The 26106-nt window shown below is 41.7% G+C and overlaps 1 protein-coding gene across 1 annotated transcript; it reads left to right on the forward strand.

The window, feature by feature from the left end:
- Positions 1–279: 279 nt before the first annotated feature.
- LOC134573668 (tumor necrosis factor ligand superfamily member 10-like) lies at positions 280–24949 on the forward strand. Its single transcript, XM_063433450.1, has 5 exons — positions 280–802; positions 16418–16573; positions 18381–18417; positions 21009–21110; positions 21475–24949. Exons 1-5 carry the CDS (start codon positions 578–580, stop codon positions 21927–21929), a joined length of 975 nt encoding a protein of 324 aa, XP_063289520.1. The 5' UTR covers positions 280–577; the 3' UTR covers positions 21930–24949.
- Positions 24950–26106: the final 1157 nt, after the last annotated feature.

Raw genomic sequence — 26106 nt, forward strand, 5'->3', positions numbered from 1 at the left:
AATATATCGCCATATAAGCAGAAGGAACCCTATCACAATTGAAAGAATCCTATGGTTCTGTCTTTATTTTCATTTCTTGCACAAGGAAAAACACTTCTGTGAATTTGCCCCATGTGGTTCCAATATGCAGTTATTTCAGACCTTGGACTTCCACGCCCGGTCTGTCTTGTGCAATTGTAAAACTTCTGTTCAGGAAAAGACTGAGTCCCTCCCATAGAAATCTGTTTTCATTTTTCAGACTGGTGCGTTTCTATTCAGAGTGCAGCTGTGTAAGGGAGAGGGAGGGGGGAGAGAGAACAGGGAAGGGGGTACAGGATGATTAGAGTGGGGTAAGTAATCTTAAGTGAGGGAAAGGGCAGGTAAGGAAAAGAATATGCCGGAAAAAAAGTTTAAATAATAGATTGCTTGAAAACAATAATGGGAGAAAGGAGGAAATAGAAAAACATGATAAATACTGGAATGTAAAAATAGTGAGTTGGAAGAAAGGAGAGGGATAATCACTTGGGGTCCAGGAGAACTGAGTAGTTTATTTAAGGGAGACATAGGGGTTACAGTGTTAACTTGTGACTCCCACATCATGGGCACCCAGGAATACTATCGGACAGACAGCACCGACTCCACTGCCACCATGCTCAAACCAGAGAAAGAGAGTGTCGTGGAAATAACAGAAAAGAAGACAAAGTATCTCCTAAGAAGAGAGTGCAGCACACTGTGGATGTCGGTGACAGTTGGAATTGCCATTCTCCTGGTGATAGTTAGTGACATTGCTTTGTTTATCCATTTCACCGCGGCCATCTCTAAGGTGAGGGTTTACCCATATGGAGTGAGATTGGAGGGCAATCCATGCACTTCGTGTCCGTCCAGCTGTTCTATAACCAGAACCCACAGACACTCTGGTGGTATATGTTTAACCCTGGCTGTGACTGAACTGGGAACTGCTGCTGTAATGAGATATCTCTCATGTGTATGTTGTATAAAATAATGAAACATAATAATAATGTCAATGAAGTAGAGATGTTTAATGCATATTCCACCTGTTATATTTACTCTAATGAGATAATATGTAGCTCCTGTAATATATATACATATTGCATAAACTGCTGTTATTTTAGTTTATGTACTGTGTGGATGGTAACATCATCCATGCAATTATCCTCCGTAAATAACATGCAATAATGTATGCATCATCTCTTTGCAGTATAAAGACCCTAATCTTGGTTAGAACCAGGGCATGTATGTCCCAGACAGTCCAAGATTAGTGGGAGTTACACTCCAGATACTGCATATAAAACTCTACATTACCCTAACACTACTCAATAACACACTAAACTGCACTGCATACAAAACTCTACTTTACCCTAACACTACTCAATAATACACTAAACTGCACTGCATCCAAAACTCTACTACTCAATAACACACTAAACTGCACTACAGACAAAACTCTACATTACCCTAACACTACTCACTAACACACTAAACTGCACTGCATACAAAACTCTACATTACCCTAACAATACTCACTAACACACTAAACTGCACTGCATACAAAACTCTACATTACCCTAACACTACACTAATCACTAGACATTAACCCCTACAGTGCACTAACACAAACCATGAACCCCTGCACAAGTATTCATTGACATTAGCCCTAACCTAAAATATAGTGTAATTATGTAAAACAGGCATAATGGTAAAGCACGTTTTATGGGAAAATAATGCCATCTTGGGGCTCTGTAGACATTTACAGACCCCCTTGACATTTGGTCTCATGGTTTATAAAGATAATTCCAGAACCCCTATAAGGATCCTGAGAATATTTACATGAAGTAACCAACCCTGTATTTTGTTGATTACCAACTTGTATTTTGATACATTTAGGACAAAACAGCAAATGACTAGTAGTAGGAAATGTCTTCCATCTCAACTTTTTTGCTTCAGTTTGCTTTCAATACAGCACAATTTCAAATATTAACCCCTTAAGGACCCATGACATGTGTGACATGTCATGATTCCCTTTTATTCCAGAAATTTGGTCCTTAAGGGGTTAAGTGAATACATCGTAGAGAATCCCTGACAGTTCCATATATGAATACACAGGATGATTTATTGGGGTTATTCACTAAAGCCATACTTCCTAACAGTCTTGGGTTCCTGAATTCAGGATCTTCTCCTGTCATTCCAGGTTTGCTCTCTGGTGTCTCCCAATCTTGTGGAACCAATAAGCAAATCCCTACAAGGCACATGTGCTGCCCTTAGAGGTGTTTGGTCAAACCAGGCTGACATGGACATTTTTTTCTGCCTTTTGACGCAACTAATAACACAGTCACAACCCTGCCTTGCATTGTTCTAGTTGCCTTGTTTCATACCTCACAACATTGGACTAAACCAGGAAATGTGGTGAATCAACAACAAAAGTTTTTTATTTTAGGCCGAAAATAGCCAATTTGGAAAAATTCTCTAAGTCAGCTGTTTCCCAGCTTGGCAATTTTGGCCACAAGTTACAATTTCTTTTTAATTTCAGTCTTAATTCTCAGCGTAATGAATAATTCCTTTAGACGCCTTTTATCTACTCTTGCTTCGAATTTCTTATTCTACAAGGAAGTTACAGCACTTTGCAAGCTTGCTATTAAGTTCAACCTTTGACCAGTTTTGTTTTTCCTTCAAGTCTTTCATTTCAGATGAGTTTAGATAGAACTGAAACTTTCTTTTGGATGCAGTCCTATGAAAGATTTTGTTAGCCGTATTAGATTTTTACATGAAAAAGAGAAACACAAATATTTCTCTGAGAAATACTGTTGTAGTGATTCCTTCCCATTCTCATCCTTGCTCTGCAGGTGCACTCAATAGGACTGTTGAATTGGCAATAATTTATATTAAAGAGGCACACCAGACTGGAAATATTCTTTCTTAACCCCTTAAGGACTGAGCCAAATGTACACGTTGTGAACAGAACAAAACCTGGCATTTGCGCTATATGTCTGTGCAACCATAATTCACCTCTTTCATATTAAATGCACCCCCCTTATTATATATCATTTTATTCAGGGGAAACAGGGCTTTCATTTAATATCAAATATTTAGCTATGAAACATAATTTAATATTGAAAAATGGGTTCTACATGACATTTTAACTGTCAATGTCATAATACTGCTTGCTTTTACTGCAATAAAATACACATACCGTATTTATCGCCGTATAACACGCCCCGGCGTATAACACGCACCTCATTTTAAGAAGGAAATTTCCCCCCCTCCCATAGTGTTCCCCCCCCTCATCCCATAGTGTTTCCCCCCCTTTCCATAGTATTTTCCACCCCCTCCCATAGTGTTCCCCCCCTCATCCCATAGTGTTCTCCCCCCTCCCATAGTGTCCCCCCTCCCCTTGTCCCATAGTGCACTTTCCCTCCCCTTGTCCCATAATTACTTACCTGTCTTGAAGCGTGGGCCGGCTTCACAGCGCGCACCGTGGTACAGGAACTTAAATTTCAGGTTCCGGTTTCCGGCGGGACTGAAAGGAAGTGTGCACACTGAGTGCGCACTTCCTTTCAGTCCCGCCGGAAACCGGAACCTGAAATTTAAGTTCCAGTACCGCGGTGCGCGCTGAACACCGGTCCACGCCACAAGACAGGTAAGTAAACCTTCACATTCACTACATAAGACGCACAGACATTTCCCCTCACTTTTGAGGGGAAAAAAAGTGCGTCTTATGGGGCGAAAAATATGTATATCGGCGTATAACACGCACACATCATTTGCCCCCTATTTTCAGGGAGAAAAAGTGCGTGTTATACGCCAATAAATACGGTATTTGTATTCAGCAAAGTCTCACGTGTAAAACAGTACTTCCTATGTACAGGTTTTATGGTGTTTTGGGAAGTTACAGGGTCAAATATAGCACGTTACATTTTAAATTGAAATTCGCCAGATTGGTTACGTTGCCTTTGAGACTGTATAGTAGCCCAGGAATTAAATTTACACCCATAATGGCATACCATTTGCAATAGTAGACAACCCAATGTATTGCAAATGGGGTATGTCCAGCCTTTTTTCGTAGCCATTTGGTCACAAACACTGGCCAAAGTTAGCGTTAGTATGTGTTTGTGTGTGAAAAATGCAAAAAACGCCAATTTTGGCCAGTGTTTGTGACTAAGTGGCTACTAAAAAAGACTGGACATACTCCATTTGCAATACCTTGGGCTGTCTACTATTGCAAATGGTATGCCATCATAGGGGTAATTTTCATTCTTGGGCTACCATAGGGTCACAAAGGCAACGTAAGCAATCCGGCGAATTTTAATGTGAAAAAAATGAAACACAAGCCTTATATTTGACGCTGTAACTTTTGAAAACACCATAAAACCTGTACATGGGGGGTACTGTTGTATTCGTGAGACTTCGCTGAACACAAATATTTGTGTTTCAAGACAGTAACAAGTATCACAGCAATAATATCGTCCGTGTAAGTGCGGTTTGTGCGTGAAAAATGCAAAAAACTTCACTTTTACTGGCGATATCATCGTTGTAATACATTTTACTGTTTTGAAACACTAATATTTGTGTTCAGCGAAGTCTCCAGAGTAAAACAGTACCCCCCATGTACAGGTTTTATGGTGTCTTGGAAAGTTATACGGTTCAATATAGTGCTAGCAAATTAAATTCCCTATTCTTTCGGCATGAGTTGTCAGGCAGGTCCCGCTAATTGTAATTAATTAAGATACCTAATTATGTAACAATATTACATAAATATATGTGTAAACTTAATATAATGTGTATATATATATATACGTATGTGTATATATATGTATATATATATATATATATATATATAATTTTTTTTTAATAGATATATACGTATATATTTATGTATATAGATATATATATTATTTAGTTCTACGTGTATTTTGATATAAATATATATATATTAATATCACAATACAGTTAGAACGAAATAACACACATCTATATATTTTTTAATTATTTAATTTTAATTATTTTTGTAATTTTATTTTTTAACGTATTTACATATTTTTTTATATTATATATAAATATATATATATATAACAATAATTATATATATATAATCAGTATCAGTCTACGTGTAATTTTATATTAATATATATATATAATTATATATATATTAATAGTAAAATACACCTAGACAGTGTATGTGTGTGTGTGTGTGTGTGTGTGTGTATATGTGTGTATATATATATATATATATATATATATATATATATATATATATATATATATATATATATATATATATATATATACTTAGATCATATATATATATATATATATATATATATATATATTTACACTTATTTTAATTATATTTTATTTGAATTCAGCCAGCAGGGGGACTAACTGTCATTACAGTTAGTCCCTCTGCTGGCAATGCCTGAGCCAGCTAACCCAGCCATGTGATTGTGAGGTCCTCGCAAGGACCTCACTCTCACATGGCCGGGGGGCCCCCAGGAGGAAGGACGTGCCGCGGGGGACTCCCTGGGAGTCCCCCCAACCGCGATCGCCGGTGTGGGATCGCCGGCGACCGGGTAAGTAAGAAAAAAACGGAGGGCGTACTATTACGCCCGGCGGCGTTTAGAGCCGCTTAAAATAGGGCGTAATAGTACGCCCTCCGGTCTTAAAGGGTTAAAGGGACACTAGAGCCACCAGAACCAATACAGCTTAAAGGAATACTATAGTGTCAGTACTACAAACACGTATTCCTGTCACTATGGTGCTGGAATGCAGCATTAGGTCCCTGGTCCCTATCTCTCCTGAAATGAAAGTTAATTTTACTCACCTTTTCTCCCATGCCGTACTGATTTCGCCATGGGTAGCCCTGCCTGGTAACACCTCCATGGCTGAGAGCATTATTTTTTATGATCTCAGCCAATCCAATGATTTTCCATAAGAAAGCATTGGGAGGCTATGGCAAATGGCTGCACTGCGACAATCAGCATTGTCTCATAGAGATGCATTAAATCAGTGCATCTATATTGGCAATGTTCAGTGTCTCCATGCAGAGCGTGGGGACACTGAATGTAGGTATTGCACAATGTCTGTGTGGTTGCCACTAGAGTTGCAACTAGCCAGCAATGTAAACACTGCATTTTCTCTAAAAAGGCAGTGTTTACAGTGATAAGCCTGCAGGGACATCCTATAAACAGCAGGGAATGATTATACTCACCAGGACAACTACTGTAAGCTGTACTTGTTCTGGTGTCTATAGTGTCCCTTTACGTCAAAGACTTCCTTCAGCCAGCATCAAAATGTCATGTAATGTTGGATAGCACCTTTCATTGGCTGCCCGATTGCATATAGAGTTTGTCTGGTAATAAATGCATAATCTGGCAACCCTTTAATTAATTAAGTGTACTTAAATATCCTGGTATTTAAAGCATGTGTATGTCAAACATCAGAAATGCCAGTCTAAAATATATAGGATGTCACATTGTCCTAGTGACCTACTTATGGCTACATTGTCCATAGCAAGTTGCTGAGAAATATCTGATCGTAATTAATTGTATGATTCAGGGGAATACATCTGGATAAGGGTGTGGGAGATTTGAGAAAATGCATACCAGGACATGTAGAAATTTAAATCCATTTGGAATCATTTCAAATTATGATTCAGACAAAATGCAGAAGGAAGCCAAGGGTAGACACGCAACCTCTCAAACAAATTAAATGGGTTTTATACATTAAAAGGGACACTGTAAGCACCTCTGCATGGGGACACCCAGCGTCAGATTTTTCCCCATAGGAAAGCGTTGATTTAATACTTTCCTATGGGGAGGTCTAATGCGCGTGCGGCATTTGCTATGCATGCTCATTGTGGGATGTCGGAGGGGGCGGTGTGTTGGCCCAGCGCCGAGGGACACTGGGATCAGGTATGTAAATAGCGAGGGAGGAGGGATGCAGGGAGAGCGATTGTTCCAGGACTACAGCTTTGTATTTCTGGCACTTTAGTATCCCTTTAAACAATGCTTTATGTGAAATGAAAACCAAACTGCTAAATTCTGGCTAAATGTCAAGCTGTAACTATAGCTGAGTTGGAGATTTGACTGTCTCCGTTCCATGTTCCTTTATTTCTTACTATGTGCTTGTATTGTCAACAAAATTACAGGAATTTGATGATAACTGTAGACAGTTTTAAGAAAGAGGAAGGGAGCATATGGAGGGAAAAGACAGTTAAAAAAAGGATGATCAATCAAGAAGATTGTGGATTTAAACACCAATTTGTAGCAAGTGATCATCAAATGGTTAATTTTATGACAAAACAAAACAAGAAATGACAAGCAATGCACAGTCCCTTTACCACTTATAATGTTAAAATAACACTATAGCATTAGGAATGCAAATCTATATTCCTTATGATATAGGCTTCCCATGCCTACTGGTAGGCAGGTCATCCAGGGGTGCAAAATAAAGCTAAATAATAAAGATTTACTAACCTTCTTACAGTGCCAAGGCTCCCTCAGCGATGCTCAGCTCTCCTCCCCAGCAACATCATGGTGCGGGCTGGGTCTCCTCTGCGATGTCCAATCAGGGGACCTAATGTGCACGCGCGCATTCACACTTTCCCATAAGAAAGCATTGAATCACTGATTTCCTATGGGACTTCCGTATCACGTGACAGACTTTTACTCTGTCAGTGCCATGGAAGCGTGTCTATTGGCTGTCAGTATGACAGACACTAGAGCAGATATCAACCATGCAATGCTAAATTGCAGAATCTCAAAAACTGCAGTGTATTACATTGCAGGGTTAAGGGGACAGGGACACTGCATCCAGACCACTTTGTTGAGATGAAGTGGCCTGGGTGACGAAAGTGTTTCTTTAACTGCCCCTAAGGTACAGGGCATAACAGTTCCTGAAAAGTGTGTATTATTCTATGGAGTGTGCAAGGAAGTTTCCCATGGGACATGATGAGAGATAAGCAGGTAGACGTATAGCTACCCACTTATTAATTTTCATACCACCTCTCGAGGTGTCAGTAAATAGGGACTTCCACTACAGTATACCCATTTACCTATTGCACATTCCAAATTTAATAGGGGTACAGTCCCTCCTGGGGTTTCCTCTTAGTTATCAGAGGCAATGGACTATCGTTTCACCAGCTGCACATTAAGTGAGAGATAGGAAGAAGGCTGTATGTACGGCAGAAAAAAAGAGAAGTCAAACACCAACTGGGTTAGTCACTGGAGTGAGAATTCAAAGTGAATTTCACATTTAAGGCCAGAGTAGCCAAACTCAAAGCATAGCGACAGGTCTCTCCATCATTAGCTTTTATTCCTCATCTCTCAACATTCTATTTCCCCCTGCAGTCTGCATGGTAACGGTTTCTTTGCTCATTTTGTCTCATTCTCTCCAGTGTCTATTTTTTATCAGTGTTTCGTGACTGGTGTGTGAAGAAATGACTATATTGTTCGGTATTTTTTTGCATAGTTCCTGCTTTTTTGTGTATTTTTCATTCGGCAGATGGGACTGCCGAACAGAGACCACCCCTGGCTCACTTAACTTCAAAGCCGGCATCACTTTAACCCTCTATGTGTGCGGTCAGCGTTCGTACTGTCGAACGCCACGTGGCAGAGAAAACCGCGGCCATCTTTTTTTTCGTCAAACAAAGGCAGCGGGACTTGGTCGTCGAGTGTCTGGAACTAAAATCGGACACTCGACTTCCCAAACACCGGTCTCAATCATACGAACGCTGGAACTAGTGATACCGATTAGCTAGGAGAGCGCTATTCGGTACAAATATGCACACGAATGAGGGGAACAATCGCTGCTAGGAGCCAGGGGAATTCATTCGGTACTTTTATTCATTTTCCCCTTTTTCTAAAGTGACCGGCAAAACCACACGAACCTCTGGAACTATTTTGGGCAGTCCACCCACAGTGAACCGGTCACAAAGGACTTCCATACTTTTTGCGAACCCCTGAACCGATCCGGGTGAAATTTGGATATGTTGGTCACCCGGATCGGGGCTATCAGGGGACATAGGATTTGTGGGGATACCCCAGGTATAAAGGGGTGTTCCAGAAAGTGGGGAAAATAGTGAATTTGCAGCCTGGAGATAATTAGGTTGTTACTATATCAGACCTGATTATCTCCAGGACTAGGGGAGGGAATTGCCTGTTTGTATTGGGTGTGTTTTATATTTTTACTGTTCGGGATTGGATAAATGTTACTCCTCCCTGTGGGATGTCCCCTTGCATGGGGACCTGCATAAAAAGCCATGTGTGTGAATAAACGTTAGTTCTGCTTGTATCCTGAACCTGGACTCTGACTGTTATTTGGAATTCGTATGCTGTAACAAGGGAATTATCTTATGCAGCTGTTATATTCCGTATGGATTTCGTTTCCTGTAACTACCGAACCGGACTCTCGCTACCTTAGGCTCTGACTGTCCGGGAGGAAACTACCGAACTCGGTTTGGTTAAACTTGGTTTCCTTACAACTGGTGGCAAGCGGAGGGATTCGAATCCCGAATGGACATTGCAAACCAAGCAAGGGAATGAATGGCTCAGCAGTACCAGCTACTTAAAAGAACCACACTAAAGGATTTACTGGAAGCTCGAGGCAGAGTGGCAAGTAACAAGACAAAAGCCACGTTAATTGCAGAATTAATACAGAGCGATAATACCAGCAATACAGAAATGGATCAAGAGGAAGAAAACGTGATGCAAAAGGACATCCGATGGATGCTCAGTCTGTTGGGACCCAACCCAACTACAGAGGCGGTTCTGCAGGTCATGGCACAAGCCAGACAATCGCAAAAAGAGCGAGAGGACCGGGACAGACCGTCACAGGGAGATTTACTACACTCCCCGGGAAGTACTGGGGAAATACCAAAGAAGGTAAATTATGCAGCCTTTAAATCTTTTAATGACAATGAGATGGAAATTGACAGTTACTTGCAAGACTTTGAACGCCAATGTGCACTGGAGGGATTAGACTCCACGAAATGGGCTGCAGTCATTAGCAGTAAATTGTCAGGTAGAGCAGCCGAGGCGCTGCGAGCAGTACCTGAGGGGGACATACATAATTATGAAAAAATAAAAGACATTTTGTTGGCCAGATATGCTGTAACTCCGGAGGCATACCGGAAAAAGTTTAGAGATCTGAGGAAGACTGGGAGAGATTCCCATACGGAATGGGCGTTTCGGCTACAACGGGCGGCCCGCAATTGGATGAAGGGCTGCCAAGCAACCACCCTGGAGGATGCTTTGCAACTGATGTTACTGGAGCAGTTTTTTAATCACTCTGCAGAGGACATAAAAGACTGGGTTAAAGATAGAAAACCAAAAACTGTGGAGGAAGCCGCCAGGCTAGCGGATGAGTACCAGGATAACAGGAGGAAGGAGCAAGGGGTGAGCAGACCACCTTTTAAGCCTCACTACACGGCTCCAATAACCCCTACTCCTCCTAGACCCTCCATGAGTAACCCCTCACCGAACCCAGCAAACACACCTCGACCCCCTGCAGTGTGCCATTATTGCAAGCAACCAGGACATTATAAGAATCAGTGCCCTCGCTTAAACCGGGGAAGCTGGGAAAGGCAACCCCCACAACAACCCAAGGCAGCTGCTCATTGTGTGCAGCAAGAAAGCACAACCAGTGTCCCTAACCAAGAAGAACAGTGGAGTGTGTTACACGAGGTCAACCCAGTGCAAGCTGGGGGTGACAACCGGGACCACCACCGCCAATGGATTACCGTAGATGGCGTGGGGGCCCGGGCTCTGAGAGACTCTGGGGCTACTTTGACTGTGGTGCAACCTCACACGATCAGAGCGCAAGCTCGCACCGGACGCACAGTCGCTGTGAGGGTGGCTGGGGGCGCTATCCACAAACTGCCCACCGCCAATATCCTTGTTGATTGGGGTTCTGGGTCCAAACAGCTGGAGGTTAGGATTATGCAAGAACTACCCGCCGAGGTTTTGTTGGGAAATGATGTGGGATGCTTAACCTCCCAACTAGCCCGAGACCCCCCTGCCGAGGCATACCCGGTTACCACCCGAGCTCAAGCCAGACTGGAAGCTCCGCTGCACTCTGAGGAAAACCAGGTAAGAGTCGAAATACCCCCCTTACCCGATCCTCCCTGTCCCTTCTGGGATACCCCCCAGGGGTTTGAACAAGAACAGCGTACCGACCCCACATTAGAGGGTTATAGGAAGGCAGCGACCGTTACCCCAGGGAACAACCCGCACGAAAAGTTTGAGTGGTATAAGGGATTGCTGTATAGAGTGACCGAGGGGGTGGGACAGGGGACCACCCAGGTCATCAAAAGACAGTTAATTGTACCCCGTAAATTCCGGGCTGAGTTGTTAAAGCTCAGTCATGACATTCCCCTAGCAGGACATTTAGGGGTTAAAAAGACAAGGGACAGGTTAACCCAAACATTCTTCTGGCACAGGGTCACCCAGGACCTCAAGTATTATTGCAGGACGTGCGACGTCTGCCAAAGGGTAGGGAAAAGGGGAGACCTTCGGAAGGCCAAACTTCACCCATTGCCCATTATAGAACAGCCCTTTCACCGAGTAGCGGTAGATTTAATAGGACCCCTCAGCCGACCCAGCCAGTCGGGCAAAAAGTTCATACTAACCGTGGTCGACTACGCCACTAGATACCCGGAGGCAGTCGCCCTCCCCAATATAGAGGCAGAAACCGTGGCAGAGGCCCTTATTCAAATATTCACCCGAGTAGGTTTCCCACAGGAGATCCTTTCCGATCGGGGAACTCAGTTCACGGCTACCCTGACACAACAATTGTGGCAGAGCTGTGGAGTGAAACCCCTGTTCAGCGCCCCGTACCATCCCCAGACTAACGGGCTCTGTGAACGTTTCAATGGCACTCTAAAACAGATGCTTAAAACCTTTACGGAGTCCCACAAGAATTGGGAAAAGTTCCTTCCCCACCTTCTGTTTGCCTACCGTGAGGTGCCCCAGGCCTCCACTGGGTTTTCCCCCTTCGAACTCCTGTACGGGAGAAAAGTTCGGGGCCCACTGGAGCTCGTACGGGAACACTGGGAGGGCAATACAGATGAGGGGGGAGTCCCTATCGTCCAGTATGTCCTGGAGTTCCGGGACCGTCTGCGGGCGCTCACAGCATCGGTTCGGGAGAACCTGCAGACGGCCCAGGAGGACCAGAGGAAATGGTACGATAGGGGAGCCCAAGATAGAGTGCTGGAATTAGGGCAGAAGGTATTGGCTTTGAGACCAGTTAAAAAGGATAAGCTGCAAGCAGCCTGGCAGGGACCATTCAAGGTAATAGAACGGGTTAGCGAGACTACCTACATCGTGAGCAAATGCTCAGATGAAAGGCTGACCAAAGCCTTCCATGTGAATATGCTCAAACCATATTTTGAGAGAACAGAAGATGTGGGCGCCGTGTGTGCCCCCGCCACGGAAGATAGTGAGGGACTACCCCTCCCAGATTTACTAGACACCGCCCCCTGTACTATTGACCAAGTAAGCTTGGGTCAAAATTTAAACCCCCTAGAGAAGGGTGAGGCCACGCAACTGCTGCAGAGATACCGAGAGATGTTTTCAGCCACCCCCGGCTATACCTCCGCTGCGGTACACCGCGTGGAAACCCAGGGAGAGACGCCACTGCGGCAACAACCATATCGAATCCCGGAAGCAGTGCGTGAGGGTATGCTCACTGAGTTAAGGGATATGTTACAGTTAGGGGTAATAGAACCCTCGCAAAGTCCTTGGGCCTCCCCGGTAGTACTAGTACCAAAGCGCGACGGCACTACGCGCTTCTGTGTAGACTATCGGAGGCTTAACGATCGTACCATAACAGACGCCTACCCCATGCCCAGAGTAGATGAGCTCTTAGACCGTATGGCGGGGGGGAACTACTTGACTACCCTGGACCTGTGCAAAGGTTATTGGCAGATCCCCTTGGAGCCTGCGGCCATCCCCAAGTCGGCATTCATCACCCCTTTCGGGCTATACCAATTCAAGGTTATGCCCTTTGGGATGAAGAATGCCCCGGCTACGTTTCAGAGGATGGCCGATAGGCTCCTGGAGGGGTTTCAGGACTTCGCATGCGCGTATCTAGATGATATTGCCGTCTACAGCCGCACATGGGGAGACCATCTGGGTCATGTGTCCAGGGTACTCAAACGAATTCACCTCGCAGGGCTCACGTTAAAACCCGACAAATGTCACGTAGGACTAGCCGAGGTGCAGTATCTCGGCCACCGGGTGGGCTCCGGTAGACAGCGTCCAGAACCAGCTAAGGTAGAGGGCATAGCGAACTGGCCCCAACCTCGGACCAAAACCCAGGTACTAGCCTTCTTAGGGACGGCCGGTTATTATAGAAAGTTTGTCCCAGAGTACAGCGCCCTGGCCAAACCCCTCACCGACCTTACCAAGAAGGCCCTTCCCAATCAGGTTTCCTGGACCCCAGAGTGCACGGATGCTTTCCAGAAGCTTAAAGCGGCATTGAGTGAGGCTCCTGTGTTGGCAGCACCCGACTACACTAAACAATTTCTTGTACACACAGATGCCTCCATGTTCGGACTGGGAGCCGTGCTAAGCCAAGTGGGAACAGACGGCATGGAGCACCCGGTGGCATACCTCAGTCGTAAACTGTTACCCCGAGAAGTCAGCTATGCCACCGTAGAAAAAGAATGCTTGGCCCTCGTGTGGGCACTCAAGAAGCTACAGCCCTATTTGTATGGGCGGGCATTTACCCTTATGACTGACCACAACCCCCTGGTATGGCTTAACCGGGTAGCTGGAGACAATCCCAGGCTATTGCGGTGGAGCCTAGCGCTTCAACCTTATAATTTTACTATGCAGTACCGGCCCGGCAAACAAAATGGTAATGCGGATGGCCTGTCACGCCAGACCGAACTGGACTCCTAAACCTCTACTTTTCTCGGACATCCCCAAGCCAACCCGACAGGGTCTAGGCGGGTATGCCGACTTATGGACTTATAGGGGAGCAGTGTGAAGAAATGACTATATTGTTCGGTATTTTTTTGCATAGTTCCTGCTTTTTTGTGTATTTTTCATTCGGCAGATGGGACTGCCGAACAGAGACCACCCCTGGCTCACTTAACTTCAAAGCCGGCATCACTTTCACCCTCTATGTGTGCGGTCAGCGTTCGTACTGTCGAACGCCACGTGGCAGAGAAAACCGCGGCCATCTTTTTTTTCGTCAAACAAAGGCAGCGGGACTTGGTCGTCGAGTGTCTGGAACTAAAATCGGACACTCGACTTCCCAAACACCGGTCTCAATCATACGAACGCTGGAACTAGTGATACCGATTAGCTAGGAGAGCGCTATTCGGTACAAATATGCACACGAATGAGGGGAACAATCGCTGCTAGGAGCCAGGGGAATTCATTCGGTACTTTTATTCATTTTTCCCTTTTTCTAAAGTGACCGGCAAAACCACACGAACCTCTGGAACTATTTTGGGCAGTCCACCCACAGTGAACCGGTCACAAAGGACTTCCATACTTTTTGCGAACCCCTGAACCGATCCGGGTGAAATTTGGATATGTTGGTCACCCGGATCGGGGCTATCAGGGGACATAGGATTTGTGGGGATACCCCAGGTATAAAGGGGTGTTCCAGAAAGTGGGAAAATAGTGAATTTGCAGCCTGGAGATAATTAGGTTGTTACTATATCAGACCTGATTATCTCCAGGACTAGGGGAGGGAATTGCCTGTTTGTATTGGGTGTGTTTTATATTTTTACTGTTCAGGATTGGATAAATGTTACTCCTCCCTGTGGGATGTCCCCTTGCATGGGGACCTGCATAAAAAGCCATGTGTGTGAATAAACGTTAGTTCTGCTTGTATCCTGAACCTGGACTCTGACTGTTATTTGGAATTCGTATGCTGTAACAAGGGAATTATCTTATGCAGCTGTTATATTCCGTATGGATTTCGTTTCCTGTAACTACCGAACCGGACTCTCGCTACCTTAGGCTCTGACTGTCCGGGAGGAAACTACCGAACTCGGTTTGGTTAAACTTGGTTTCCTTACATGGTGTTCTGCTTTTTTTTTTTTTTTTAATGTTCAGATGGGTTAAGTTCACTAATCAGTATATTGTAGAGAGAGTCAAAAAATAAATTGAAAAAAACTATGTCAAAAGAGAAGAGCTGGAAAGGCCTCTACATCAGCTAAGCTGGATAATTGTTCTAACTCAGCTTTTTTTTGGCCTACGGAAATATGTTTCTAAGACACTTTTCATATCATTATTTAGTGATATGCATTATCAGACCCATACCATATCTATAGACAAAAACAGTGCATTATACGTACATCTACACATGCATGCAGCCTTACATACACAAAGACACATATAAACACACACTGTTTGAAGCATATATCAGTTTCATATAGATACACATGAAGACCATAAATCTGAATATCCATAGTGCTCTTTACATGCATCCACACAAATACACTGCCTTATATATGCATTAAAGAAGCACTAAAGGGTCAAGAACACAAACATTTATTCCTGACCCTATCGGGTTAAAGCCACCATCTAGCCACCCTGGTCCCCTCATGCCTCTAAAAATATAGTAAAATCTTACTTGAATTCAAGCCTGCAGTTGCATAGTTTGTCCCTGTTTCCTTTAGACCTGCCCACTGCCTGCTGACATCAGCAGAAGTGGTAGCCTGATCCAATCACAATGTTTCCCCATAGGATTGGATGAGACGGGCAAAGAAGCAGATCAGGGGCAGAGCCAGCACAATTTAAACACAGCCCTGGCCAATCAGCATCTCCTCATAGAGATGAATTGAATCAATGAATCTCTATGAGGAAAGTTCAGTGTCTGCATGCAGAGGGAGGAGACACTGAATGTTTGGATGCATTTTAGGCAGCCATGTCCCAGGAAGGATCTGAAGAGTGAGTGAAGTTATCACTAGGCTGTAATGTCAACACTGCATTTTCTCTGAAAAGACAGTGTTTACAGCAAAAAGCCTGAAGGTAATTATTCTACTCACCAGAACAAATTCAATAAGCTGTAGTTGTTCCGGTGACTATAGTGTCACTTTAACATACACAACAACTTTTTCTGCTTATCCTAAAAAGTAATAGTATTCTTTTTACTTTTTTATCTTTATTAAAGAAATTCGAGATACAGCAGACATTGTTAGAATGACAGCCTAAAACAACTGGAAAGATTTCTAATGACAGTAAAGCATGCTGTGTAAATAAAAGAAAACAAAAAAACTACTGAGAATTTTTATTGAAAAACAAGTAAAGTTAGCTATATGGTTGTATAAAAGTCTCATGATTGACAGTTACACTTTAAATATATGTTATGAAAGCATACATGCAATGTCATGCATACTAAAAAGAGCCAATGAAGATTTGGAAACAAAATTTCAAAATGCCATGTTTGCCCCATCCAACTATAGGTTCAAACCCAGGGCATGTCCAACGAGCTGCACTGCCTACAGATTATTAACACAATGGGAGGCGAATCTATTGATGCTGAATTTGACCTTGATGAGTTCAACATAAAAGAGCCATGCCAGAAATTGATCAGCAGCATCAAATCTTATGTGACCCAGGTGAGTTCTATATTTTTCCATCACTAATTCACACAGGACTTTCCTATTCTGATATGACGATTAAACCTACTTCCTGGCGATTCCTGTACTGTTGAAACTTTCTGTTCAAGGTTTATTGTTACTGTATCCTGTCCGCATTCCAAAGCACACAAGGAAAAACTGTTGTTAAACTTCCTGTTGGCTGGTCCTAAATTCTTTTTCACTTATTCAGTTTCATTATGCACTTAATTTAACTAATTGTTGTGGGAGGGTGGGGAACAGTGCATGGAAATGCCTGCCAAAAGGAGGCATCACACCAGTGTTTTTAACCCCCAAAAAACAAAGTTATTTTGAGATGTAACATATCTGTGACCAAGGCCTTTTTGGCACTTTTGTAATGCGTTCATTCTAGCACAGTTTCTGCCTTTCTGTTCAAGTGCACCCAAAATATACATAATTTATTAAAGAATAAATAGGGCTTTTGTGTGATACCCTAAATGGACACACAACACAATATCAAATCTGAATAAAATGTATTAAAAATTAAAAAAACTAAAACTAGTTTTTTTTTCTTCATTTAACAATTCATAATTTCTACACAACAAGTGCTAATAAAGAAAGCTAACTCAAAATAGATTCACTAACCTGTCCTGATTGTTAAAATGTCCCGTATGTCTAGGACTCCAATAATGATTTTTAATTTAGAAAACAAATATTGCGAGGCGTGAATTACGGTTTTAAAGCTAAAATTTGGCATGCTACTATTACAACTTTTATAGTAGTCACAGAATCTAAAAACGCTATGCAAAAGTATATATTTGTAGAACGTTAATTCCCCAGGCTATTTTACTAAGAGCATTTGACACTTTTCATTTAAGCATTCTTGGACAAAATATTTAATTTTCTGTTTTAATGTTTAATGCTTTTAATGTTTTTCACACGTTTTATTTGGGGGAAATTTACACAGACAATGCGTGTCCAACTACTGTAAACACCCTATATTTGTATTCAACTACTGTTCTAGAGTACAATGATATCCCACGTATATATATATACCTTTTAACCTAATCTTGTCCATAATCCTTTTAACCTAATCTTGTCCATATTCCAAATTATACCCATATTCCAACCCCTTTTCCTACCCCTAATTCAACCCAAAATCCAATCTCTAATACTACCTACAATACTGTTATTGCATGACGGTCAATGCTGTCAAGTGGTGTTAAAGGCCTGCACTGCATGACGGCAAAGACCGTCATGCGGTCCTTAAGTCTCTATTACACATGGGAAAGCAATGCTGCTACAGTAACTGATATGTGCCTACTTCGGGCCTGAAGATCATGATATGCCTGCTTTAACCACTGTGGGCCCACGGAAACAGTATAGGGGCCTAGTACTTGGTCCCAAACCAGAAACTAAGAACCATGACATCTAGTCTATATCTTCTTTTTTATCATATGTTGTTTTTTACTCAACTTCTACATATAACCATTTAAATCCGGCCAAAACATGTATCATTACTTCCACTTATTTTCTCCTCACAAAAATAATGAATGTAAAAGAGAAGATTTGCACCTATCTACCTATCTCTCTGAGTGGACCAGCAGTTGGAAGGTCCTTTTTTGTCCAAAAAAGAGAGAGTAAACAGGAGACAAATGGTTTGCCATTCACTTTAAAGGTTGCTAGAAAATCACTGCCTGGGGAAACCAAGGGCTGTCTGTACTTAGTGCCGTGTGGCCCCGGCAAATCCTATTGCTGAAAGAAAATAAAAATAGAGAAACCAGGTTAGGAACATTCTGTTGTTAAAGTGCTATCTTCTTTTCTACAGGTGACAGGAAGTGTTATCCAAAGGGAAAATGAGCTTGGTAAGTGTGGTGATCTTGTCATTGTAGTTGTAAGTAGACTTATTGAGAAACATGGATTTTTCTACTGCAAATTAAAGGGGCACTCCAGGTTCGAACTGAAAACATGAAAAAAAAAACATCAATCCAAAATAAAAGATCAAAAAAGGTGCTTGAGTCGCTATAAAAGTTCTCAAATTTTGTGCTAAATCCCACACAGTACATTATCAGCCTTGTGCTTTGCCTCTGTCAGGAGATTATTTGGCCAATCACAAACTTCTCATTCTATTCTGGAGAATTTTAACTGTTTGATATATGTAACCCAGTGCTGCAAGTGCAGAATGGTAACTGGCTGTTTAACTCTTTTCAGAGAGTATAAATGCCAAATACCCTAGCCTAAATAAGAGATCACACACTCTCAAACTGCCTGTTTATCTTCACATTGTGCAGGGAACATATATTTATTAGGAGATTTCAAAGCTCTCTGTGCTCAGCCTCAGTTCTGCTCATAGCAGGGGTTTCTGGGCATTTAGTTTAGTTATAAGCTTTCTGCTAGCTGAATTACACTTCCCAGACACCTTTGCTGTGCTTCCTGACGACATGTACAATGGTGATATTGGACACTGCAGGGTAGGTGAAGGGCAGCAAGTGAGCTGTGAAATTAGTACATATTACAGGAGCCAGCTAAAAGGAAGTATTTTAGAATGTGGGGGAGGGGGAATGAGAAAAGGAAGAATTAAGATGAAGAATAACAAACATATATTTATGCTTAAAGATATAATACACAAAATGAAACATGCAAATCAGAGCTAAATATTTTGGTCAAATTAAAAAAAACTTATTGAAGGGCAAGCTTGTTGGGCAGTTGTCAATTATTAGTTTGTTTTTCTGCTTTCCCGAAGGTAATACGGTAATCCGGGTGGACCTCTTGCTGGGTCAGGAGCTCCTGTGCTCTCTTTGCTCACTGTGCCTAGAGGGGTATTGCTTATACCTCACTGATGAGGCCTAACAAGGCTGAAACGATCATCTGGGGTTGCCGCATCTCTCATGCAGAGGGAGCTGGCCTGAATTTTGGACTTGTATTGTCCTTTTGAGTGGGATCAGTCTTCTATGTACGTAGCGGGGAATGAGGTGCAACTAAAGAGACTACCCCACTTGTCCCCCTAATAACGACAGACAACGAATATTGGATGAAACAGGCCACAGCATTTATTAAAACTTACAACTGTAGGACACATCCAAACTTTATTCTTTTCTTTTAATTCAAATATAAATAAACACATAAATATATATGCATACCATAATTAACATATAAACTAACACTTATTGCCCTACAGCCTCCAACTTAAATAACCGTCCTTGCCAACAAACATAACCAGGTGCCTATGCAAAAAAACTTTACCCACTGGTGTCTCGCCTCCCCCCTCGTCCAAACCAAAATTCCCATCATCTTAAATGCTCTACCACCAGCCGGCTCTTTGCTCGGTGGGCACGTCCTATTCGGTAACTTGAAAGTTTACCTTACAGAGCAAGGGAGGTTGAGACCCACCTTGGCCATCTCTTGACATTCCATCTGCTCTCCAACCCTGTTGGCAAGGACACGCTCACCGCCAGCTGTGAGAGAACATACATAAAATAAATAAAATTAGGGTGGGTGGGAGGGAAGTTGTTTGCTGGCCAGAATCCCAAAAGGCACTGAGGTAAGATGATCCCTGCCCTCCTACAAACACATAACCACTCCCCTAAACACATACAGCCAATCACTAGCACCATCCCCACACTCATACATGTGCCCTTGTCCGTTTAGCTGTGCTGACTCCCCAGGGCCTAATATAGAAATAGTTTAAAAAGATTATATTATTCGCTTACATTAGGAAGATGGCAGGGGCTGCTGTGCTCTCTCTGTGTTACTCCCAAGCCGGCTTCTTACTTCTATCTACTGTGGGCAGTGTAAGACCACCCTCTGTGACTACTAGCCAATTTGTCCCCTGAATAGAGAGGCCAATAGCATGCCTTCACACTTTGGCAATTCACTGTGAGGCTCTTGAAATTCATCTTAAAGGACACTGGGCATGAGCAAAACCTGCTGAAAAAGGGCGTATTTAACATTTGTCCCATTTTGACATGCCTAGTTGTACTCAAAAAGCTTCTCCAAACAGCCTACATTGAGGGGTAGGGACCTTGAATACTTAAATATTTTGTATTGTAATTTGACACATACATAGGCAGTGGTTGGAGTATGTTAATCAACATTTTCCCCAGTTATTTTAGCTTCCCCCCACTCCCAGAAAAAGATTCTTCATGTTTCTAAACTATTACAAATAACATTATTCCCACATCAAAGTGCCCCTATGCCTCTACTGCTCTTTAACATATGTCCTTGAAATACAAGCTGTCATTACATTCTATACACAATGATTAAGGCACAGCTCTTCATTTGCACTGCTATAGTTTGTGATACTGCTTTACAGTTCTATAATTAGAGGGTTCAGAATAACTCTTGGTAAAATTAGAGCAAGGCTTTTATGGTTTGGTATTGCAACACTGTTGGGGTGCTCACATCCGTTTCTGAAGTCTGGTCTATTTATATTTATTATGGTTTCCTGTATTTGTAGATTTCAGGAGGAACAACACTTATCCCGCTGATATAATACCATCCAGAGGAAACAACCCCAAATCATCAGCTCACCTTATGCTCCAAACCAGCTCCCGTCTAGGTCAGTCTGACTCTTGAAAACTGACAGATAATTAAGAAGTATTTGATTGCTTAATAATCTCTTGGAATAGATGACTAATTTCTGGAATTATCTCTCCTGCATGAGCAGCGGACTGACAAGGTCATTCACTAAAGTGAGAACTGAAATTCAAATTGAATTTTTTTTTCCAACTCAACGATGTTGTCAGATGGGCTACATTTCCTAAAAGATTTTAATTCACTTTGAATTCTCACATTAGTAAATAAACCTGTGAGGATGTCCGGTCTCACAGGTGTAAAGCTGATTTAAAAAGTTGACTTTTTTTTTTAATCATAAAGGAACGTTTAAAATGTATTTGCTTCTCTTTGTTTTTGTTTTTTTGTAGTGCGAGAAACATCTGGTGATGAAAAATTGGCTTCCACATCCTGTCGCTTCCCAATACAAACATGGGATAATAGCAATTCATTATCCCATATACAAGGAATTGGTTATAAGAATGGTCGCCTAAAAATTCTTCAAGATGGGAAATACTATATTTATTCCCAAATTTATTTTCGATTTCCTCAGGAGACATCTGGCACATCTCCAGCAGACAGCCATCACCAGATGGTACAGTGTATCCATAAGAAAACATCATATATCAAACCCATCTTGCTTCTTAAAGGGGTTGGCACCAAGTGTTGGGAACCAAATGCATTGTATGGACTGCATTCCATCCACCATGGCGGCCTATTTGATTTGAAATCTGGTGATGAGTTATTTGTCTCAGTCTCCTCATTGGAGTTGGTCTATGCAGAAGGTGCTTCATCATTTTTTGGAGCTTTCAAATTAGATCTGTGAGACTCGCAAAAGTTCAACATCTGAAATTCTGGATTGTGTAATAAACAAAATACTTTTTTAAGCACTGATGTTTCTTGGAACAAGTAAAAAAAACATGCACTACTGCTGGTATGTCTGCGTAATGAAGGATCATGCATTCTGCACTAGTGAAAACTCTACCTGTGATTTCATGAAAATAAAGAAGGGACAGTTTTTAAAACTTTGTTTTTTCGAGGGAAAAAACCACTGCAATCCTACCATTATTTATCATAGAAAAATTGAAGATTTGCTGTTTTGTCCAAGTCATTTGATCTTGGTGAACTCTTAAAGAATTTTCTTAGAGACGGCATGCAGATGAATAGACTGGATCGATCATCTGGAGTTGCTGTATCTCTCATCCAGAGGGTCCGGCCTGCATTTTGATTTCGTACAAACCTTTTTGGTGGGATCAGTCTGATATGCAAATGACTACAGGTTCTCCCTGTAATGGCACAAAATGAGCTAAAAAAACACTGTGGTGTTTTAGAACAAAAGTCTAATCTCAGAAAAGTTGAAGGACATATTATATAACACTTCACTTTCTGTGTCAGTCACTGTTAAACCTCCAGAAGTTACACTATCTTCAATCTTTTAAAGAACCACTACAGGTTAATGTAGTGTTGTGTCTATAGTCTGTCCCTGCAGGCTCTGTGATGTAAACTCTGCCTTTTCATAGAAAATGCAGTGTTTACATTGCTGCCTAGTAACACCTCTATTGTTAAGACTCTCAGATAGCCACTAAAGGGTCTTCCTACACTGTGTGCACCTACATTCAGTTTGTCCACGCTCTGCATGGAGAAGCTGAACGCTTCCCATAGAGATATATATTGATTCAGTTCATCCCTATGAGGAGAGGCTGATTGGAAGAGAATGTTGTTTTGCTGTGCATGTGCCTTAGCCACCCAATGCTTGCTTATGGTAAACAATTGGGTTGTCTGAGATCATAAAGAATGATGATCTCAGCCATGGAGGTGGGTTCAGCCACGGTAAGGGAGAAAAGGTAAGTTTAAATATCTTTTTACTGCACATGAGTGGGGCTAGTCACCCTAACAAACTACTGCAGCACTATAGTGTTAGGAATACATGTTTGTATCCCTAACAGTATAGTGTTCCATTGATTCAGTAAAGGAACACTATAGCTTGTGGAATGCAAAACTGTATTCCTAACGCTATAGTAAGCATCTGTCCCTAACTTTGGATTGGCAGAGATCATGAAGATTGATGATATCAGCCATGGTGGCAGGGCCAGCCGCAGCAAGATTGGCGTAGCGATTGAGAAAAAGTAAGTAAAGCTACATTTAATCTCCAATCTGATGGGGCCGCAACCTAAATAGTTAGTCCATCACTATATTGTTCCTTTAATGTTTCAACAGTTTTTGTAGCTAGTGACTATGGTCAATAATTTGGTGAATTAGTTTGTTTCAGTACTAATTATTACAAGTGTAGACATTTTACAAGTCAAAAAAAAAAAAGGAGGGATTACTAATCCAGAGAACAACAGGTGGCTTAATTGAGCCAGGGTCAGCAGAACCCATAGATATAATATACATCAAGGAAGAAGCCTCAGGCACTCACTGTGTTCAGAGATAAAGCAGTTTATCGGACCAAGCTTGACAAAGATCTCAGTGGAGGTCGAAACATTGCTGTGCACAAATTAGGCCAATAAGCTTTATTTTTAAACAGTGAGTTCCTGAGGCTTCTTCCTTGATATATAAGTGCAGACCTATAACACTGTAAAAAGAACCCGAAACACCTTTGCTACAAGAATTTGCACTAATGCCAATTATGACCTAAGTAAACAGCAGAGAAATGCTGTAGAGCACATTTCAAAATATCAAGTCCCAAGAAATCACCAAGGCTTAAAAGCTTCTCTTACTACATGATCTCTGGGAATGGATAGGGTAGCAGCACATGACACTGGTTTTAACAGTTAATCACATTATTACATTTATTGTGATAAGCACCTTCTTTACGTTACCCTGCACGATAGGTATAAAGAGGAGGGAGGGACGTATTTGTGATCAATCTCCCCTCTAAATATGTCTAAGTAGAATCTGTTTGTGGCAGAATTGAAGTACTTCCAGTAGGATACCTGAGATGGGTTAAGACTGGTGAATGATGGACAGAATACTGCAGCTTTTATATAGATTTTAAACTACTGCCCTGCTCTACTTTTTGAATCCATTGCTGGTGGCTGTAAAAGTAGCTGTGCAGCCACTGTTATTAAGTTCTACTTTAAATGCTTAAGCAGTTGAGGTTTCATGGCACAATTGTCAAGCCCTGCTCTAGTGCAGCAGTGTACCACAGATGGCTAAGGTCTAACCAAAGTAAAACCTTAATTACCTTAATGATAAGACACTCTTCAACATACAAAGATTATCCGTGAGAGTTAACCCTAGTCTTGAGGGCTTGTAAAGACCTCGATGGCCATTACATTGCGGTTTGTTAGCACAACTGTGCACACAGGCTTTACTACAATGAATTGTGAATACAGTGGTGTATTTGTGTGTTGTGTCAGTGTACAAACATAGGTGCGAATTTGTGTGGAGCGTCATATTATGAATGCTAAGTTGTATTAGTGCGGCATGACAGTATGTGAATGCAGATGTAGGTAGGAGTGAGCAGTGGTACTACATTGGAAGTTGTCATCATCAACAAGTGGGCAGTAGCACTATATAGAGTTTGAGTTGCTGTCAAGGAGGAATAAGAAAACCTAAATCCTACTCCTAATCCAAACTAGTATGTAGTCTTATAAAAAGGCACTTAGCAATCTTTCATTCATTCACTAGAGGAACAGCAATTGCAAAATTAGCTGCCTATCCTTTCATGGAGGAATTAGTAAGATAAAGTGACAGCAAATACAAAAATAATCCGTATTGATGCTGCACCCCCAAGTAAAAAGACTGGTGTCTTGTTGATATAAGGATATGTCAGGCAGCCTAGTACATGCCTTTCAACCACCTACTAAACAGGCAAAACTGGATATTTTGAGGAATGTATGCACATACTCGAGAAAAGAGGAAAGAGAGCTGTCCCAGAATCGTAAAGAAAGAAAATCTAGAAAAATACTTTATTGAATGGAACTAAACATACACACAATAATTGACACAGTTACTTGTCAATACTGCCCCAATAATGGATAACTGGGGCAGAAGAAGTGACTGCAACTCGACATACTAAGTGGAGAATATACAAACGAAAAGACGGTGAACATAACATAAATATCTAACTCGAAGCTAATATCTATAATATCTATAACTCGAGATATTAGCTTCGAGTTAGATATTTATGTTATGTTCACCGTCTTTTCGTTTGTATATTCTCCACTTAGTATGTCGAGTTGCAGTCACTTCTTCTGCCCCAGTTATCCATTATTGGGGCAGTATTGACTAGTAACTGTGTCAATTATTGTGTGTATGTTTAGTTCCATTCAATAAAGTATTTTTCTAGATTTTCTTTCTTTACGATTCTGGGACAGCTCTCTTTTCTCGAATTTGTCTACTTAGGGTTACCCCCTGTGCTGTCCCTCTATTTCCTTTATTATTGCTATAGGGCCAATTCTTTATTTTATGCACATACCTTCTACACTCATAACTATCACTGGTCTGTTAAACATTGCTGCAAAAAGAATGCAGTATGGTATTTAATAAGCATTAAAAGTGAGAAGTTTGTAACAGGGAAACACACAACCATCTGTCCCAACATCTTAAATGGACAAAGAGGGACACTTTGATTTTAGGGGTGTAAATAGAGGTGTAGCTGTTCTGAGAAATTCTAGGTGACTTACTGATAACAAGTTATGCAACTAGAATGTAATTTAGAAAATGAGCATCTTATTTTATTTACACAGACTGATTTCTAAATACATTTATTGTAGTTTAAAAACATGTTACTGTGAGTATTATTGCAGTGGAGCTCTGTTAGAAATTCAGACACACCAACAAAATAGAGCTCCTAGAATAGGTGGATATTAGGATAGAAAAGAGGGACCGAGGAATTTGGATCCAAAATAGGGACGGTCCCTCCTAAATAGGGACACTTGGGAGGTATGCATTCTTATTTCCTGAAAATAATGACATGCTGCTAACAGCAGGGCAGTGTCGAGACAGTTTGAGCCTTTCTATTAAAGGGACACTGTAGGCACCCAGACCACTTCAGC

The sequence above is a fragment of the Pelobates fuscus genome, chromosome 9, assembly GCF_036172605.1.
Source record: "Pelobates fuscus isolate aPelFus1 chromosome 9, aPelFus1.pri, whole genome shotgun sequence".
In the NCBI taxonomy this organism is placed as follows: Eukaryota; Metazoa; Chordata; class Amphibia; order Anura; family Pelobatidae; genus Pelobates; species Pelobates fuscus.